Here is a 21,538-nt window from a genome sequence, read left to right as displayed (position 1 = left end):
CTAAACAAATGTTGAGTTAAACCAATTTTCTAATTTACCAGCAGCAACGTGGTTCTGTACAGCTGCTATCGATCATCACAGCTCCCATCTCCCTTTTGGCCGACCCCACAACCCCACTCTGGCACCCCATCAAACATTCATAATTTAATTGTCATTGTGGCCAGTTCGATCCAAACGTCAACCTCTGTGACGATGCGCCTGTGCCAGCCCAATGTCATTCAAACTTTCACGTGGAGCCTCGGGTTCTTGAGCACTCACAAACCCACGTAATTCTACTATTGTCTCTCTGAGTGTGACAATTAGTCCGTTTTCCCCAGCAAAGCCTCATTTAGAAGTCTACTTTGCTGACTGTCGCCGACTTCAACAGCAGCTCAGTTTGGCCACTGCACACTTCATTTATGGATAATCTGTTTACCGCGTTACTGATGAAGCCCACCCATCACGGCGACGTAGTGGTTAGTGCGGACGCGCTACGGCCCCCGCTGGAAATTATGAGCAGCAGACACGAAATGTTGCTCGCCAGCTGCAGTCACGGTATCTTTGCTGCTTGAAACGAGCTTCGCGCGGCGCTCATCTCTTGTGGAGACCCGAAGCCAGCAGTGGGCCCGACTGGACACGTCTCCCGAGCCGCGCCCGGCTCTTTAATCCACCGCGCCCGGCTCTCTCGAAGGAGGAGCACAACGTAGAACCTGCCTGCTACCAAAGTAGCAAAGAATAATGAATGTCTCCCGTGCTGTGCTGAAAACTGTCAATATGAATGCACACACTTATACACATATACACTTGGCTGTTTAGAGAACTCATGGGTACTTTTTTGGCGGTCGGTCTGTTACAGGTTGGCCACCCCTGCCCCAAGTAAATGGTGGAAATTTAACTTAACTACGAACCCGACTATTAGGGTAGGCCACGGTTAATACGTTTCTTGTCACCAGGCAACCAGACAGAACCATGAGCCACAAAAACACTCAACAGAGGCTCTGATTACTCCGAAATCGTTGCGCAATGCTCAACAAACTCGGCTTGAATTTAACATGAAGTGATTCCCTAATTTAAACGTAATGAGCGGCGTGTGTACGTTCAGAGCTTCTCAGATGTGGCCTACAGTTTCTGCATGCTGTTAACCCCCCCCACCCCAGGGAAAGAAGCATGTGCCTCGAATCTTCTCGTAACACAGAGCTCAAGGTTCACAGCTTCGGCGTGAAGTGGTATTAGAATACCGTAGCAAAAACGAACAGCACTATGGAGCTTCAAAATATTCCACAAGTGAAATAATAAACCGATCGCCGAGTGCTGTACAATGAGAACAAGTCAATACTCAACTGCCCAATGGCCAGGACCACGAGCCTCAAGAAAGACCTCGGAGCATCGAGCAAAATACGTTTGGTTCATGAACATGCAGCGGCACTCAGGTCATTGGCTCGAAATCACAAGGGGGAGAGCTCAATTCAGGAGGTCGACTCAGTCCATCATCCCACTGGGGTCAAGTAAAATGGGAACCACTTTGTGGAAGATCAAAACCTGTCACCCTATGAAGATTTGTTTGATGAAGTAAAAAATAGTTTAGTTTTATTTATAATTTTTGTTAAAGTGATTTCTTTACCTTTCCTATACTTTGCACTCCAATTGTATTTTATTGTTTGTTGTTGTAAAGTTCTGACCTGCCCCTCGTGGAAATATGTGAAAAAGAGCTCTGTAGATCATCAGATTATTCCAGTAGAAATAAATATTCTCATTCTGAGATACTGGTTCCCCCAGGATAAGAATGAGCGATTTCCACCACTGGCACGAGTCCACCGATGGAGAGGAACACCACCAAATCCCTGTTTGAAAAAGAAAAAAACATTCATGCCCTTCGATGTATCCAAAAAAGCCTGGCAGAGACTCAAGACTCTTTCTGAGGAGGGTCCTGCATTGGGGTATTTGGGCCAGTTTCACAATCGAGTGCTTGGCAATGTGCAAGGAAACCACAGCACCGGACGAAAACCCACAGAGAGTTTAGAGAAATAATTCTCACATTTCTGTTCACCGTGCAAGCCTACAGCACCTGGCATTCCCAGGTAGTCTCCCATTTAAGTGCTAATCATGGTCAACATTACACGTAGGCTTTCACGGCCAACATTACAATTGATAATTCGTTTATTTTGCGTCAGATCGCGTGGGTATTAAAGCTCATTGAGAATCGAGCTTGCGCTAACACATGATGATGCTGGATGCGATCTCCTGTGACAAGATTGTCAACAGTTTGCTCGCTCTCTTCAACGTTCCTCCACTTTGATGAATAACCAAATCAATTGGCACATTTGCCCATGACGTGACAACTTGACTTGATTGGCTCTGACGAATGATGGAGGGTTATCATTAAGACATATATTTATACTGACGCAATCAAACCCAAAAGAAACTAGTTATGAATCGAATGATGGTCAAACCATGCTTAAAGCCTGAGATATGACGAGATCGGATGCGCTCAGAAAGATTTGGTCTCAGGCAGACTGTACAGCGATGCAGCTGAGTGAATCATATAAACACCCCGTGCCACGGTGGCAAGTTGTTAACTACCTCGCCTGGTATACAGGAGATGTTGTGGGTTCGATCCCAACCCTGACACCTGCTGTATATTTGGAGTTTGCATGCTCTCCCTGTGGGTGCGTGGATTTCTACTTCCACATTTAGAAAAATGTTTTTAGAGTATTTGACTGCTCTAAATTTCCCCGTAATAAGCCACTTAATTGAGCTATTATTTGTGGCCCAGGTTGCTTTTTGAAAAAGAGCTTTGTAGCTCAGTGGGCTTTAACTGGTAAAATAAAAACAGTTTTAGTTTATACTCTTTGGTTCTTACGGTAAAGTAACATAGGTAGAAAAAATAATAGATCACGACGTTTCGATCACAACACAAGCAACCGTCATCAGGTGTGAAACAAGGGACACGGTGCCCGCGATGGCACCGTGTCCCTTAGATGCCCCATGCATCAGGATTAACCCCAGTAAGTGGGTTCAATGGAAGTTGTATTTCAATCCACATCCCGATCGTGAATACGCCGTCCTTCTGTTTCCAAGGCTTTAAGTTCTGAGCCACAAAGTGGCTCTCCATGTTCCTGCGGCTCAGAGGGTCACGAGTCGTGCCAGTGAACTCGCTGGTAAACAATGGCTCGGGTAACACCGACGACACGGGGCTCTCACGTGACGTGGCGGTGCGTTTTACACCGTTTGATCAAACGAAAAACATCAGAATCTTTATGGTTTAGACTGCAGGAGGGGGAATCCGATGATCTATGAAGATTTTTTTTCCCCTCACATTTGTCCAGTATGCGGTGGGTGAGAAAGTTACAATAACAAAATAAAAAACAATAATGCAAAGTATAGGAACGGTTAGAAAGTCACGAAAAATAAACAAATAAAAATAACTGAAGCATCTAAGTTCGATTTGCAAAAGTATATCAACTCCTGTCGATTATTTTACAATAAATGCAAGCTTGGACAAGGCAGCAAAACAACAAGAACAGTCCCAAACTACAAAAAGACAACACACAGTCCCGAAATAATGTTCGCCATGGTGTGGAAATGCTAACTTCCTCGCCTGGTATATAGGACGTCGTGGGTTTGATCACGAACCTGATTGCCTGTGTATTTGGAGTTTGCATGTCTCTCTCTCTCCCTGTGGCCTGGTGAATTTTTCTCCAGGTCCTCCGGTTTTTCCCACCACATTTAGAAACATGCATTTACAGTATTTGCCTGCTATAAATTTCCACGCAATAAGCCACTTCGTTGAGCTATCATTTGTGACCCAGTCGCTTCTGCTCAGTGGGCTTTACGAGCCCGGGTGAAGGCTTCCTGTCACGCCGCTACACATCTGTAATTGCCCAATGACTTTCAAATTTGTTTTCCAGAGTCACGTACATTATTCCTGGAGCTTCTGCGTAACACTCGAAAATGTTTACTGTGTTACACGTCATGACCCCTGTGCATCAACAGCCACACCCAACGGGTAAACACGTTGGTACAAAATACGAATTTCACGTTTCAGTCCTCCACTCCAAAGACCGCAAACATCACGCAGAGAAATCCTAATCTTGGTTTGCCTTTAGTCACACTGCCAATATTTAGGCTATCAAGTGATCCTGCAAGTCAAGCGATGATACATTCATTTATAAAATAAAATGTCTTCATTTCCATTAATATATTTAAGTTACCATATTTACTTATGGAACACGTGGCAGTTACGTCATCTTGCAATGCACACTTATGAATGAACTGATGGGGAAAAAAATATTAAAGCTCGTAATGTTAAGGACAGTGAAAACCAGTCCTCCACAATTAAACGTGTAGAGGAGTGAAATACGTGGTGCGCAGTTAACTGAGCGCAACTGAGGGCAAACAGGTGCGCGTGTGCAACATGAGGTTTGCACAGACAAACCGCCAGTTGTTAAGAGGCGAAGCAGGTACAAACGGGGTCGACCGGTTGTGCACGTTGAAACCGGAGGTGTTGCCAGGGAGACGGGAGATAAAGGGTTGATTGATGGGCCAACAGGCGCTAGCCTGGCGAGAGCTTAAAGAGACGCACGAGAGGTCTCGGATAATTATCAAAGAGATATAAGGGTGTGTGCGTGAGTGGAGTGGGAGTTGTTGCAGGGAAGGAAGAGTGAAGACATCTCGCCGATGTCGCTCCAGCCGTCAACAGCACCTCAACCCTCACACCTTTGCCGGGCGGGTGTTGGCTGATCCCCCCGCCCGGGACAGACGGGTGAGCGGGTCTGAGGGAGCGTAGGTGAGGCCAACCGTGGAGATGTAAAGACGCTGTGTGCGGAGTCGCTGCGTGCGGAGACGCTGTGTGCGGAGACGCTGTGTGCGGAGACGCTGTGTGAGAGACGCTGTGTGTGGAGACGCTGTGTGTAGAGACGCTGTGTGTGGAGACGCTGTGTGCGGAGACACTGTGTGCGGAGTCGCTGTATGCGGAGACGCTGTGTGGAGTTGCTGTGTGCGGAGTCGCTGCGTGCGGAGTCGCTGCGTGCGGAGACGCTGTGTGCGGAGACGCTGTGTGCGGAGTCACTGTGTGCGGAGTCGCTGTATGCGGAGACGCTGTGTGGAGACGCTGTGTGCGGAGTCGCTGTGTGTGGAGTCGCTGTATGCGGAGACGCTGTGTGGAGTCGCTGCGTGCGGAGACGCTGTGTGCGGAGACGCTGTGTGAGAGACGCTGTGTGGGAGACGCTATGTGCGGAGTCACTGTGTGCGGAGTCGCTGTATGCGGAGACGCTGTGTGGAGACGCTGTGTGCGGAGTCGCTGTGTGCGGAGACGCTGTGTGCAGAGACGCTGTGTGAGAGACGCTGTGTGCGGAGTCGCTGCGTGCAGAGACGCTGTGTGCGGAGACGCTGTGTGAGAGATGCTGTTTGTGGAGACGCTGTGTGCGGAGTCGCTGTGTGCGGAGACGCTGTGTGCGGGGAGGAGTTGCTGTGTACGGAGTCGCTGCGTGCGGAGACGTTGTGTGCGGAGACGCTGTGTGCGGAGTCGCTGTGTGAGAGACGCTGCGTGAGAGACGCTGTGTGCGGGGAGGAGTTGCTGTGTGCGGAGTCGCTGCATGTGGAGACGCTGCGTGTGGAGATGCTGTGTGCGGAGATGCTGTGTGAGAGACGCTGTGTGCGGAGACGCTGTGTGCGGAGACACAGAGTGCGGAGACGTTGTGTGTGGAGTCGCTGTGTGCGGAGACGCTGTTTGCGGAGAAGCTGTGTACGGAGACGCTGTGTGCGGAGACGCTGTGTGCTGAGACGCAGAGTGCGGAGACGCTGTGTGTGGGGATGCTGTGTGCGGAGACGCTAAGTGCGGAGACGCTGTGTGAGAGACGCTGTGTGCAAAGACACTGTGTGTGAAGACGCTGTGTGAGAGACGCTGTGTGAGAGACGCTGTGTGTCGAGACGCTGTGTGCAAAGACGCTGTGTGTGAAGACGCTGTGTACGGAGACGCTGTGTGCGGAGACGCTGTGTGTCGAGTCGCTGTGTGAAGACGCTGTGTGCGGAGACGCTGTGTGAGAGACGCTGTGTGCGGAGACGCTGTGTGCGGAGACGCTGCGTGTGGGGACGCTGCGTGTGGGGACGCTGCGTGCGGAGTCGCTGATAGCAGAGCTGCTGAGTGCAGGATAAGCGAGGTGAAAGGTAGATAAGAGTGGGAAGAAATTAAACATAAGTGACCGTATAGATAGTTATAGGAGTGCCTACAACTGGTGCAAGAATAGGTGAATAAAGTGTAAGCATGTGACTTGTTACGACGTGTCCGTGCGAGTCATTTTTTAAGACACTACACACGTGACCGCATGGGGTTGTGGATAAGAGAATTCTCAGATAATAATGAGTAACCCTCAGAAATAAGTAAGGGGATTCCAGATAAGTGGAGTTCTAATATATACGGGCGTGAAGCAAACATCAACGCTACAATAAATCAACTGCTAATGCTACTGCTCATGACCAGTAACTGAACCTGGAACAATGGGATAATGGTGTGGGTTGTAAAACTACATTTTTGGCTTCCTACCACCTACTGTGGCATTTGTAATCTGAATCTGTCCCCAGACTCCCCCCCCCCAGGTTGACTCAGCCTGAACGTCGCACCTGGTGTGGTGCGTCAACTGTGGACTGGCTGTCCTTGGCACTGGGTCTCACCATCGTGTCTCAAATGCTGTCGGAGCATTAATAGGTCCTCCTTAACAGAATTAACCCCCCAGCTCCTCCTCCAGCCTACAAGGCTGAAGGGGGGGGGGGGATCATTCCCCAAATTAAAAACACGCAGACACTCAAACTTGGACAGACACAATAACCCCCCAATTAGCTTTACACACAGTATTGCCTCGCTATTCGCAAGGTGATACATTCGGGTGATGCTCGTGAAGTGATGGTAGTGAGCGCCGATTAAGGACGGCACAGCAGACGGAGGTGATGTTCACACACCGTGCCTGATGCTTGTGCTGCGTGGGGTCGACCTGGGAAGTTTTGTATGGTCAGGAAACAAAACCAGGTCGTGATGATTGTAATGCAGCACAATAAGCATAATGCGACTACTCGCTCAGACTACCAATACTGCACAAAGATCACCCATGTAGCCTATAACAAACTGTGAGAACCTACAAAGGCCTGCATTGCACACGAGGGAATGGGTGATCAAGCCACACTGGATAACCTAGGGGAGGTCCAGAACCGGTTCAATTATATACTACCGGTTATTGGTCGTGAGTGAGAAATCGAACTTGGGTCATCGGGTTCGTAGCACAGTGCGCTGACCATTACACGACCGCTCCCCTACTACGACACACGAGAAGACACGTGCGGAAAAACACACACGTACCAGAAATGCTCCCAAGTTTTGTTGGTCACCAGATTGCCAGTCCAGCTGTGAGAGATCTCATGGGCAACCACCTGACCAAAACAAACAAAGACAAAGATCGCCCATATAGCCTTGACATTCTGTTCGGGCAAGTGATGTTAGCAAGCATCTTTTTTTTTACCAGGTAAGGCCCACTGAGCTAAATACAGTAGCTCTTTTTCAGAAGTGACCTGGCCACAATTGATAACACAAAGAAGTGGCTTATCATGTAGAAATGTATAGCAACCTAATACTCTTAAACGCACGTTTCTAAATGTGGAGGGAAAAACCGGAGGACGCGGAGAAAAATACATTAGACTACATCGAGAGAGAACATGCAATCTCCAAATATACAGGCGTCAGGGTCGGGATCGAACCGACGACCTCCTGTACACCAGGTGTGGTAGTTAACAGCTCACCATCGTGGCCGTGAAGGTCGGCACGGCACATGAGGGGGTGCCCAAGGCCTGATACGTTGTATAGGGCCACTAACTACAAACAAGGGCCCCTTTATTATTATTGTGAACAGACAAGGAACAAGTAAGTGTATCGAAGATGCAGCATGTTGTCATAAAGGAGTGACTGAAAGAGGTTTATGTACTTACTCCAGCCAACGACTTATCTCCAGCCTAAAAGAAAGAACGAAAAAAACAATAATTATTGGAAGCGTTAATTTGAAAACAATGTGATTTTATCGGCTGATAATGACATGTGGAATAATGTCACTAAGAGCACATCAGCACTTCTTATCTTATGAAATATTGTATCGTTATATGCACAGTGCAGAAGCTATTTTAAATTAGATATATGAAACATTAGCCTCGCATGTATTAATCAGCATCATCATCGTCGTCATTAAATCCTCAGCACCATCGTAATAACAGGTAATGTATGTATGTATGTTGAACTTCTTTCACACCGTACGTAGCCAACCGTGCTAATTGGAGGTGCGGGGGACGGACAAATTAAAAACAAAAATCAGTTCTAAAGTAAATTCGTTTTAAATCTACACTTATGTCACGTGTCCCACCAGCGACACACTCGTCTTAGTATGGTGGCCACTCGTGGATCACACTTAAAATGCCCGGTACAATGATTGTGTTTGCTTTATTAAATTACATTTTGTTCCTTCATTCTCGTTCGTAAAAGAAGATCGAGCGACACCCCAGTTTACGTCTCCCCCTTAATGTCGTTTCGCAAATACATCGTTAATTTATCAACACCGTTGCTACCCGATTTGTGTCGACTCAGCCCACGCTTACGTCGCCGACAGCATCGTCCGTCCATTCTCGTTACCCCATCGCTTCTCAGCCTTCGCCTCCGCCTACCTTGTACGCAAACTATTTTGCGCCTCGCGTAGAGAAATGTACTGTAAAGCACAAAACATTATTTACGTACGGTGTTTTGGTGATCGCTCTGATTCACGTCGTTTCGATATTCGTCATCGCGCCTTTCAGGAAAGCATCCCCGACGTAAACCGGGCTATTACTGTAGTCCTGTTAATGTTTTTTAGTTTCCAACTGGTAGCATGTGCAACACATACTGATACCTACTGCTTTTATCACGACCTATGTAACCACGCTTGCAACTAAGATCTGTGCTTATAACATCTGTACCTGCTTCTGGTGTTTAGTTTGTTGTCCCTGCTCCACCCCTACCATTATCCAAGTTGACTATGTGTACGGTGCGAAAGAAGTTCAACGTACGTACATACCGTCGCAGGACGCCCATCATATACAGCCAAACAGCTAACTGGGCCCTTTCTGCTGAAATAAGTGAAATCTACTCTAATGTACAAATGAAATGAGCAAAGCAGTAAGAGCTTGGGAAATGTTGACCCAGTGCGACTTTGGAATTCCCTCCCAACAGCGGGAGAGGGTAAGGCAAGGTCAGTGACACGCAGGACGATGACCTGGATCATGGGTAGCGCTCTCACTGCTCATTGCAGACGTTCACAGCTCGAACCCCGGCAGGCCACCCTGGCCGTTGCTGCAGATGCGTAAAACCCACCCAGTCTTCTTCACAGTGGACGTTCAAAAAGGATTCCGTGACGTCGTTGGAAGAGAGTAGGCCATCGTGTGCCGGGCGTTACGGTCCGGATTTTTTCAAAATTTGGAAAAAATTCCACCGCAAACTGGGATCGCGCAGAGCAACGCTGCCTGCGACTGCAAATCTACCGCAGACTGTGCACGTCAAACACAGCGCCTTCCCTCGTGATGATATCCTTGCCGCAATATGCATGACACCAATATCAAATGTACTCTATTGCTATTATTATTATTCCTACGATCGTGAGCACGCAAGCCGCGTGCTCCGGGGGGGGGCTCACCAGCACGGTGGGCGTGACGAAGGTGAGGCACGGGTTCTCCATGCCGCCGTACGGGAAGGAGGGCGGCAGCACGAGCAGGTCGTAGCGGCCCCACACGTACGGCCCCACCAGCTCCTCCGCCGTCGTCAGCATCGTCTCCGTCTGACGGCGCAGACGGGGGGGGCGGCCCTCCGTGAGAGCCGGCGGCGGCCCGTCACCAGCGGGCCGTCGGCCGCATGTGCGGCCCCCGTGGCAGCGGTCGTCGCATTTTTTGCCGAGGTTCGCGTTTGCGGGACGGCGCCGCGTGTATCCGACTCGCAGGGTTTAGCCAGAGGCGTTCAGCGAATATACGCGAGCGACACACTTCTGCTCGTGAAACGCGCTGCCGCACGCACAGCATTCACTCGCTGGCTCGCTTCTCGCCAGAGGGGGAATGACGCAGAGGTGCGACGAGGAGCCATGGACAAGCGGGAAGGTAGCAGCAGCAGCCAGCTGGTGATCCGGCACTAATAATTGCCCGAGCTCTGTGGTCCTATTTGTGTGAAGGCGTTAACGGTCGACTAATGAGTGTTTCAATGTGGGAGGAAACCGAAACTGCCATTGAAAACCGATGAATGCGAGGGGGAAACACTCCATCGAATACAGAGTTGAGTTTCTTGACAAGGCAGGGGAGGGGGTATGGTTGCTCAGCGCCCATGGGAAGCGAGTTTCATGACATCTGTGTGGTCCACCAACCCTCGCCTCCACAGCGCTGGATTGCAGGCGAGCGCCACCACCGCCCGGCTAAAGGTCAGATATGCGAACAGCTTTGAACATGGGACGATGCGCGACTGTGCTTTAGAAAAAAAAAAGCGATTGTACGTGACAACAAGAACATGTTACCGCGTGTGTGACAAGGTCGCATTCGTGGACAGGCACAAAGACTACGCTTGGTGTAGGCAGTTAATTGGTCAGGCCCTGATAAGTGACGGTTAAAACATGCGACAATATACTCTGCTCCGATGAACCCTGTATCAACGTGTTGCGAAGTGACACTGCTCTGTCGAAGTCAGGAGGATCATCACTGCCGATGTAGCCGATGTAGCGAAACTGTCACGAGAGCAAGGAGGCACACTGACATGACTATGGCGTTAAATTGTGGGACTCACTCACACCATATACGTTTTCATTTTCTGCAACTAGTAATCTACATTTTATATGCAGGCTCTTTGCGACCAATATCATGATTCATAATTAGTTTATTTTGTATTGCATCGCGTATATATGATGTCAATTATTTTTTTATCTGTAAAGCTCCACCACCCGACAGAGCCAATTAAATCAAGTTGTCACGTGATGGGCAAATGTGGCAATTGGTTAGTTTTTTTCAGCAAATCAGAAAAATGTTGAAAAAAGCAAGCAACATTTTGACAATTGTATCCAATGTTTGGTTGGGAGATTTCATCCAGCATCATCAGGCGTGAACAGCAGCTCAGTTCTCATCGCGTCAACGGGCTTCCTGACCCAGGTCCTTCAGCAGGTGCTGTGACGTCATCAGCACAATCGTGCACGTGATTCAGTTTAATAACTCGAGTTGATTGGTTGTGATTGGCAGGTGAAATAAGTCTAATTAGGTGAATCTATTTAGTGGTTCGTGAAAATGGGCTTTCCTTAATTCCATTAAGGAATTACACTCAGGAAATGACATTGAGGAAAGCTCAGGGTTACGTAAATATAAAAAATTACACCCAAAACAATCTAATTATACATCCTTGCTATCTACAGATCATATTCTTAGTTTTTTTCGGTAAAGTCACGTGACTTTACCGAAAAAAACTAAGAATATGAATTACTGCAGTCACGAAAGCTTTAAATCAAAATCTACAGATCAGTTTAACACGTAGGCTTTTGCGACCAATAATATTAATAATAAAGTTGTTGGGTTAGATCGCGTTATTTATAAATGTGTCGTAACCCTCCACCACCCAACACGGCCAATCAGTAAAAAAGTGTCACGTTGACAAAAGACAAAATAGTTCCCTACTTTAGCCCAATTTGCCCGATGATGCTGTATGTAATGACCAGCAAAACGTCGTACTCAAAAATAGTAAATGTTGTGGATTCACTCTTCAACACACCGGTCGGCATTTATAAGTTGCCTCAAAGAAATCGAGATGAACCATCAAGCATCTTCGACATTCAATCGGATTAAAAAGGTGAGAAGATTATTACAAGATAATAAAAAAGTATAACTCTGACCGACAGAGGAATGCACACATCATCTATGCTTCTAGAATCCATGTCTTTTTTTTTACTCACGGTGACTTAACTATTCCTTCAACGTAGTTTGTACAATCTATTAAAGAACGCGCCTGGTAACAGAGTGAGTTAACTTCATTCTCACAATCACTTCCGAAATGCACACAGCTACCTACTACCTCCCTATATCCGTTTAATTTTTCTGTTACTTAATTTGTATTTGTACTACGAACCCCAGTCTAAAAGACAATCTGTCCGAGGCTGACTTGTGCGACAGGAAATGCGTTATTTAACATTGATGTCTGTTTGTGTAATGTATTTTCCATTCGTCATCTGAACAAATGCTTTGTCCCCGTTTCTTTTTCGCTTCATTGCTGTGCTTTTTGTTAGCTCGTCATGTCGGTGACCCAGGTCACCCTTGCAAGCGAAACTCTACCCCTGCTCTCTCGGGGGCTCGCCTTGTTCAACAAAGCAACTCTAAACTCTTTAATTTCCTATCAACAGCTGCGATTATATGGCATGAATGCTATCAACAGTTGCAGAAACTGAGGTGCATGGCACGGCCCCCGAGGTTAAGGTTTTGCTCAGAGACATGGCACTGTGAGCATTGGTGACCGGGGGCCAATGCTGATTAATTGGCACGTACCTCAGAAAATTCCGAAGCAGCCTGCTCCACAAACTCCTTCTCAGACCACACCTTGGTCCTCGGGCCTATTTCCCTGTGAACAAACAAAGACAGCGGTCCCCCGTCAGGCCTGAACAGACTGTAGGGGCAACTGCTGTTAGCGAGCACCTATGAAGGCCGGCACGGTGCACAAAGGGGGTGGGTGGCCAGCACCACGCCCGACCCCACCTTTGTCTCCCCAGTGGCGATATTTCGAGGCATCGCACCAGGTACCCATTTGAGGCTGAGTCGACCTCGGGGAGGCCCAGGACAGGTTCAGATAATTAAATAACACTTACTACACCCAGGAACAAAAAAATATATTTAAAAAAATTGTTACACAGTGTAATCGTCACTGTTGGTTGGCCGTGAGCAGAAATCGAACTCTGGTCACCAGGTTCGTAGCGCAGCGCGCTAACTGCTACACTACCGCTCCCCACACATGCACGCACGCACACACACAAACAAAGCAAAACAACCACTATTTTACATCCCCTACAGAACTTAGGCCTGAGTGCTGTAGAGAGCCCACGAAGGGTGCCAGGTAGTTACGTATGCTTACACACTGCACCAGCAACTCCATTGAGGCCGAGTCGATCCAGAATAGGTTTCCGATACCGTCCCACTGATGTTGTTGTGTGCATTACCAAGAATTTAACCCAGGGAATCACCATTAATCTATTAGGCCTCGGTGGACATTGCACACTCCCGTGGAAGGAACCAGCCTTCGCATTGGACAACCACTGGTGTCACTTGACGGCTGATCTTTTCAAACGCCCATGGGTTGCTGAAGACGATCAGCATCCCCATACCTCTGAGAGCCGTGGTTGGCTATGTACGGTCCCAAAAGAAGTTCAACATACATGCATGCATGATGAGTGGACTCAACCTCAATTGGGTTTGAACTCAAGTAACGTAACTGGGAGGCCCCTCCATTCAGCAGACCTACATCCCAGCGCATTGGGTCTATGAGGGTTAAAAACGTCCCGAGGTTAAGCACAGTGCCTGCTATAAAACGCGGACATGTTTGGATGGCAACATCGATAATAAAACCAAATGCTAGCTGTGTTGCATTGTGCAGCGTCGTGCAGTATCAGCCTTTTGCGATCTAATGGGGAGGTCCCTTTGGCCAGCCAAGGGATTCTTCAGCGTGTTTGCACGAGGGAAGAAACTGAAATGCCTGGAGAAAACTTGAGGCGTTGCAGGGGGATACACATGCAGGCATTTGAAAACACGTAAAATAATACTTTGAATGTAAAAATTGCTGGAATAATATTGTTGTACGTAGTTAGGCCTTGTTGACTGTCTTCCGCAACTGTGATTTATTTTCATAAAAACTCTTAACTGGCTTGACTGAACCCCACCACTTAATACCAGTGCTGTACAAGTTGCCAGAGCTGTACAAGTTGCCAGGGTTGCTCATAGGGAAGGTGTTGCCTGTGCTGATTTCCAGCGTTCATTGCCCTCCAAGTGCGTAGGTATATAATGGCCTTCGCGTTTGATCAGCTAAATTAAACGTCACCAAGATTTCAACTTAAAACATCACCCTCCTGCTGCTCCGTCACCCAAAACACCTCCATTATCTCTCTAGATAAAAGTAAAACGTTCCATTTTCAGCGGAAAGATATTTTTTCTTTAATCCAGGTGAGCAGCCACGCTAACGACTCACAGTGCAGTCCAGGCAACAGATGAAAACAACTGCTTTTCACAAGGGTGCTGATCTTTGTCAAATTCCTTGATGCTTGTGGAAAGAGTCAAAGGACCACATCGACATCACGTGGCGATGGCTACGAAACATCACCTTGGCAATTTAACCCAGCGCTGTTGATGGAGACTTTGTAATGTTTTTGACAATAATGGGATCAACGGGGCATATGTCAACATGTGAATCAGGCACAATGGTATATCATTATAATAATCATCATTTCACAATGATTTCTACTTGGAATGCACCACAGTGTATGTTCTCGCTCTTCATGATAGAGAATGACTCAGAGCCAGAGGCACGAGGAACTGCAGACGAATGTGAAGGCAGCAGCCAGCTGCTGATCCGCAGCCAAAATTCCGCCCCCCCCACCCCCCATCAAGCTCTGCGGTCCTCTATATATTAAGGTGTTAATCGAACAAAGAGTGTTAACATGTGTGAGGAAATAACAGGTGGAATTCCCATTTGCTGTACCGCCTTCTCCTGGCAAACCAGTGTATGGCATCTCCTCGACGCGCACAAGGCAGATTTGGTGCGATCCACAAACGTTTGTGCGATCCACCAAACCTCGTTTCCGCCACACGGCATTAATGTATCTTAGTGGCCCTGTGCAAACGCTGCCAATTCCACATTCCCATGATGGAGTCTATACACGTAATTAAACCCAACTAAACTATTTTTTATTTTACCAGGTAAGGCCCAATCAACTGTGTAGCGCTCTTTCAGAAGTGACCTGGCCACAATTGATAGCTCAACGAAGTGGCTTGTCATGCATACATTTATAGCAGCCAAATACTTTAAACGCATAGTTATGAATGCGGAGGGACCTGGAGAAAAATCCACGCAACCACGGGGAGAATATGCAAACTCCAAATATACAGCAGGCGTCAGGGTCGGGATCGAACCCACGACGTCCTGCATACCATGCGAGGAAGTTAACATTTCGCCACCGTAGCATCCCCATTATTTAATATCCATGACTTACAACAAAATGGTATTCATTGATAGACCCCACTAGAGTGATGGGCTGAGTCAATGTGCAGCAGTGATGATCAATCTATATGGCTGGACGAAGGCCTCCCAAAATCCATCACTGTCTCTCTATCACGAATCTACGATGTTAACAATCCACCTTCAGCACCCGCAAAACACGAGCTAATTTCATCGCTCCATCTCCTGTGGCAGGCCTGTGCTCAGACGCTCCCGTCATTATTCTTGCACCACCGGTGCCCGCCTCCCGTGGCGACGTGCGTCCTGCACGGGCAGCCCCCGCTTACGTATCTTCGCTGGGGTGTGAGCGTGCCTCTAGCGTGCCTCACATTCTTGCTCTGGCGTGGTTGTGTCCTCGTGGCGTGGCACGTGTGCGCGCGTGTCCGTCTCACGGCGGTGTGAACAAACACGATGGCAAGGTGCTTTCGGCGCGCGCACGTTATCCACCAGTGCCAATTTGTGTGCACGAGTGCATTTGACGCTGAGTGCGTCTAAGTGTGCGTGTGTGTTAGGGCGGGAAGTGTAGCAGTTAGCGTGCTGCTCTACGAAGCCGGCGACCCGAGTTCGATTCCTGTTCACGGCCAACACCGGTGACGATTATCTGAACCGGTGGGCCTTCCCTAGGTCGACTCAGTCTCAAAAGAGCACCTGGTGCAGTGTGTAAACATCACCACTGGGGAGACAAAGGCGGCCGTACGTTGTGCTGGCCACCCACCCCCTCGCGTGCCGTGCGTACGTAAATAATATATTGTACCCCAAAGTGCATTTATTTACGCGAGGCGCAAAGTACTTTGTGTGCACGGTAGGTAGAAGCGAAGGCTAAGAAGCGATGGATAACGAAAAAGGTTGGACGATGCTGTCAGTGACGTAAGCGTGGGCTGAGTCGACACAAATCGGGTAGCAACGGTGTTGATAAATTAACGATGTATTTGCGAAACGACATTAAGGGGGAGACGTAAACTGGGGTGTTGCTCGATCTTCTTTTACGAACGAGAATGAAGGAACAAAATGTAATTTAATAAAGCAAACACAATCATTGTACCGGGCATTTTAAGTGTGATCCACGAGTGGCCACCATACTAAGACGAGTGTGTCGCTGGCGGGACACGTGAGATCATGAGTGTAGATTTATAACGAATTTATTTTTAAACTGATTTTTGTTTTTAGTTTGTTGTCCTTCCCCCGCACCTCCCGATGAGCACGGCTGGCTACATACGGGGCAAAATAAGTTCAACACACGTCCATACATAATAATAGCAACCTCTATTTTATGAAGACGCATTATGTATTGAAGTATCTCAGAGCGCTATGCATAAACATAATACTACACTCACTATTATAGATACAATGCAAGTGAAATAGAAAGGTGATAATAACAATATCAATTACTACACTCGAAAGTCCAACAAAATGAAGTATTGTAATTGGTTTTTACCTTTTTATCTGGCACAAAAACTGACACCTTTATACAAGGGATCATGTTTGCAATAACCACAACACAAGCAGTCAAAATGCAAACAAAAGAGACAACTCTGATAATAATATGCACTGTCCTTGAAATTGCTTGGTCCACACCCGAGACAGCTTTTCTTAGAGCCTAGTCTCCACTGGTGTTGGACCAGATGACACCATAAGGCGTACAACTCAAAAACAGCGCACTATCAGAGTATTGAGAGCTCGGGATAAGCATTTACACTATGAGACTTCCTTTGCCAGTAACAAGATATAGTAATAGGTTTTTACCTCTGATGGTGCGCTGTTTTTGAGTTGTACGCCTTTTGGCGTCTTTTGGTCCAACACCAGTGGAGACTAGGCTCTAAGAAAAGCTGTCTCGGGTGTGGACCAATCAAATTCAAGGACAGTGCATATTATTATCAGAGTTGTCTCTTTTTGTTTGCATTTTGACTGCTTGTATTGTGGTTATTGCAAACATGATCCCTTGTATAAAGGTGTCAGTTTTTGTGCCAGTTAAAAGGGTAAAAACCTATTACTGTATCTTGCTACTGGCAAAGGAGGTCTCAAAGTGAAAATGAAGAAGTATGATTAAATAATTTAGTCCGCAAAAAAGTTTGTGGACAATAAGCACAAAGCTGACTGCCAGATCACCCATTGCAACATATTGCAAGGCAAATTAAAAACATTACCGTGTTTTCAGCCACGCAGAGCGAATTTACAAAATCATCACGTTGTTACAGATGCATCAACCAATAAACTGAGCTGCGCGCCGCGTTATGCTGGTCAACAGTTCATCCGACGGAGGCGACGATGCTCCAAAAAACTGCCACGGACATAAATTGATGGTAACGAGCTTACATCACATCGTTCGCGACTGCAGGCCAAGTGCAGAGGACAAAGGAGGGGCTCTATTGCACACGTGCATCTGTTTAACAGCCACGCCGGGGCCGGGGCAAGTGTAATTATGGTTGGGTTTCAAGTTGGATTTGAGCTCGGAATTGGGCCAGACAACCAACCATAGAAACCTTCCTCCAATGCTGATTTAAGAAAAAATGGAAATTTGGACGTTCAAATTCTGGTCAAGAGGGTCAACCCGGGCCCCACGATCCCTTCCGGGGGTTGATAAAGTAGACACCGCTTTGTCACAAATCTACGGTGGGAGCCTCGTGGACAGACTGGCCCCTTGCAATGGAAATGTGCGATTGCTTTCGCTGGGTCAGGGTCACTAACTGAGATGAGCGCTCACCTCAATGCGTGCTCCAGAGGGAACCACTCGGACACTTGCTTTGTCAAACAGGGCGGCAATGAATGAGCAGACCCGGTAGGTCAGATGCTAACTGGACCCATCGTCCCTTTGGGTATAACAACTGAGTATCTCTTTGGAACTATTTATGTTGACCATTGAAAATAGGCTAAATTATAGGGTTGTAGAAATTCCACCACTGGCTCTATGATGGCAAGGGGGATGACCAATTGTTTCATGCTCATTGCAGCAAGTAGATGTGTTGAATTGACTTTGCCTGTAAACTGTGGGACTCAGTCAAAGCATGGGTCCGGAACTTGCAATCCACAGTAACTAAAGTGAGGGAAAAAAAGTATTTGATCCCCTGCTGATTTTGTACGTTTGCCCACTGACAAATAAATGATCAGTCTATAATTTTAATGGTAGGTTTATTTGAACAGTGAGAGACAGAATAACAACAACAAAATCCAGAAAAACGCATGTCAAAAATGTTATAAATTGATTTGCATTTTAATGAGGGAAATACGTATTTGACCCCCTCTCAATCAGAAATATTTCTGGCTCCCAGGTGTCTTTTATACAGGTAACGAGCTGAGATTAGGAGCACACTCTTAAAGGGAGTGCCCCTAATCTCAGCTTGTTACCTGTATAAAAGACACCTGTCCACAGAAGCAATCAATCAATCAGATTCCAAACTCTCCACCATGGCCAAGACTAAAGAGCTCTCCAAGGATGTCAGGGACAAGATTGTAGACCTACACAAGGCTGGAATGGGCTACAAGACCATTGCCAAGCAACTTGGTGAGAAGGTGACAACAGTTGGTGCGATTATTTGCAAATGGAAAAAAATACAAAAGAACTGCCAATCTCCCTCGGCCTGGGGCTACATGCAAGATCTCACCTCGTGGAGTTGCAATGATCATGAGAACGGTGAGGAATGAGCCCAGAACTACACGGGAGGATCTTGTCAATGATCTCAAGGCAGCTGGGACCATAGTCACCAAGAAAACAATTGGTAACACACTACGCCGTGAAGGACTGAAATCCTGCAGCGCCCGCAAGGTCCCTCTGCTCAAGAAAGCACATATACATGCCCGTCTGAAGTTTGCCAATTAACATCTGAATGATTCAGAGGACAACTGGGTGAAAGTGTTGTGATCAGATGAGACCAAAATGGAGCTCTTTGGCATCAACTCAACTCACCGTGTTTGGAGGAGGAGGAATGCTGCCTATGACCCCAAGAACACCATCCCCACCGTCAAACATGGATGTGTAAACATTATGCTTTGGGGGTGTTTTTCTGCTAAGGGGACAGGACAACTTCATCGCATCAAAGGGACGATGGACGGGGCCAAGTACCGTCAAATCTTGGGTGAGAACCTCCTTCTCTCAGCCAGGGCATTGAAAATGGGTCGTGGATGGGTATTTCAGCATGACAATGACCCAAAACACACGGCCAAGGCAACAAAGGAGTGGCTCAAGAAGAAGCACATTAAGGTCCTGGAGTGGCCTAGCCAGTCTCTAGACCTTAATCCAATAGAAAATCTGTGGAGGGAGCTGAAGGTTTGAGTTGCCAAATGTCAGCCTCGAAATCGTAATGACTTGGAGAAGATCTGCAAAGAGGAGTGGCACAAAATCCCTCCTGAGATGTGTGCAAACCTGGTGGCCAACTACAAGAAACGTCTGACCTCTGTGATTGCCAACAAGGGTTTTGCCACCAAGTACTAAGTCATGTTTTGCAGAGGGGTCAAGTACTTATTTCCCTCATTAAAATGCAAATCAATTGATAACATTTTTGACATGCGTTTTTCTGGATTTTTTTGTTGTTATTCTGTCTCTCACTGATCAAATAACCCTACCATTAAAATTATAGACTAATCATTTCTTTGTCAGTGGGCAAACGTACAAAATCAGCAGGGGATCAAATACTTTTTTCCCTCACTGTATAAGCTCCGGCAGGCCTAACCACCAATGCCAATGAAATGACACCACAACTCAGCATGGTATCCTTCCTGCTTTCATATCCTGCTGATGTTGCAAATTCAACATTCGACCTCCACGGTCCACTCGCGCAATATCAAATAATATCAAATACATGTGGCTTTAGGCCGAGGACTGGTGTTGGCCGTGAGCGGGAATCAAACTCGGGTCACCGAGTTTGTAGCGCGGCGCACTAATTATTGCACGACCGCTCCACGTACATAAACGTACACACGCACACGCAAACCAATACCCACCATTTGCCAGTAAGTGGCGGTGACGTCACCACAGTGATTGTGCCAGGCTATGTGGATGTTAAGGCCATGTGAAGTGTCAAAGGCTCGCTGACAGGAGGTCTCGGGACAGACCCAGCAGGTGCCAAGAGTTGGCCGACTGAGATGACTGGAAGATACACCAGCTCCTCCGTCTACTATGCCAACTGGCTGCGTTTTAGCCACCCGGCGCTCCACTCGTTGTTGTGAGTGTTGCTCCTCTGCCCTCAGTTGTTGTTGGAGGGCGACTGCCTCTAACTGTCCAGTAGCAGCGTCCTTCACGAGCCTCCTCCACAGAGGCCGATCTTGACACCGCTGGTACAAGTCTTTGGTAAGTCCACTCAGCTCCACGTCCTCCCATACCGCATCAGTCCATCTCTTCTCCGGCCCATGTCATGCCCGTTTAGCCCTCTCTGTGACCAAACAGAAGCTGCTTGGGCATGCGGTGGCTGGGCATGCGGCGACATGACCCAGGCAATGCAGCCTTGCCTGCCGGAGGAGCTTACTGATGGGAATATATCCAGATCGTTCAAGGATCTGTGAGCTCATCACACAATCAAGCCTTGTTAAACCCAGAGTGGATCTTAGGCAGGCTCGCCTGAATGTTTCTAACCAGCGCAGATGTTCCACCAGAGGGGTCCACGTTTAACATATACAACAACTACAAAGTGGCGGTGATGTCATCACGACGCTTGTGCCAGGCTATGTGCACCTTGAGGCCACGTGAAGTGTCGAACGCCCGCTGGTAGGAGGTCACGGGGCAGACCCAGATGCCACAGGTCGACTGACTGAGATGACTGGCTGATACACCACCTGTGCCCCCTACTGTGCCAACTTGCTGTACTTTAGCCACCCGGCACTCCGCTCGTTGTTGTGAGCGTCGCTCCTCCGCCCTCCATTGTTGTTGGAGGGTGACTGCCTCCAACTGCCCAGTAGCATCCTTCAGAAGCCTCCTCCACAGAGGCCGATCTTGACACCGCTGGTATCAGTCATCGGCAAGTCTACTCAGCTCCACATTTTCCTTTACCACATCACTCCATCTCTTCTCTAGCCCATGCCGCGCCCCTCAATCCGGCCGAACAAAAGCTGTTTAGGCATGCGGTCGCTGGGCATGCTACATGGCCCAGCCAACGCAGCCTTGCCTGCCGGAGAAGCTCACCGATGGGACTTTGTCCAGATCGTTCAAGGATTTGTGAGCTCCTCACACAATCCAGCCTGGTTAAACCCAGGATGGATCGCAGGCAGGCCAGCCTAAATGTTTCTAACCGGCGAAGATGTTCCATTAGGGGGGTCCACGTTTCGCAAGCGTAGAAAAGGGAGAGAATGATCGAGAATGGC

At 47.8% G+C, this 21,538-nt stretch overlaps 1 protein-coding gene across 1 annotated transcript in view; it reads right to left on the bottom strand.

Moving 5' to 3' along the window:
* Window positions 1–21,538, bottom strand: part of LTA4H (leukotriene A4 hydrolase) — a 128,888-nt gene that overhangs the window by 37,706 nt on the left and 69,644 nt on the right. The window contains exons 8-11 of the mRNA XM_076067106.1: window positions 12,538–12,610; window positions 9,675–9,815; window positions 7,951–7,974; window positions 7,328–7,398 (exon numbers count right to left, since the gene is read on the bottom strand). Of these exons, the coding sequence (XP_075923221.1) occupies window positions 7,328–7,398; window positions 7,951–7,974; window positions 9,675–9,815; window positions 12,538–12,610 (309 nt within the window). The remainder of the gene's footprint in view (window positions 1–7,327; window positions 7,399–7,950; window positions 7,975–9,674; window positions 9,816–12,537; window positions 12,611–21,538) is intronic.

This window comes from Petromyzon marinus, chromosome 14, assembly GCF_048934315.1.
Source record: "Petromyzon marinus isolate PM22_M1 ecotype Great Lakes invasive population chromosome 14, UKy_Petmar_22M1.pri1.0, whole genome shotgun sequence".
Classification (NCBI taxonomy): Eukaryota; Metazoa; Chordata; class Hyperoartia; order Petromyzontiformes; family Petromyzontidae; genus Petromyzon; species Petromyzon marinus.
The sequence above is the reverse complement of the archived record's forward strand: the minus strand, read 5'-3'. Positions and strand labels throughout refer to the sequence as shown.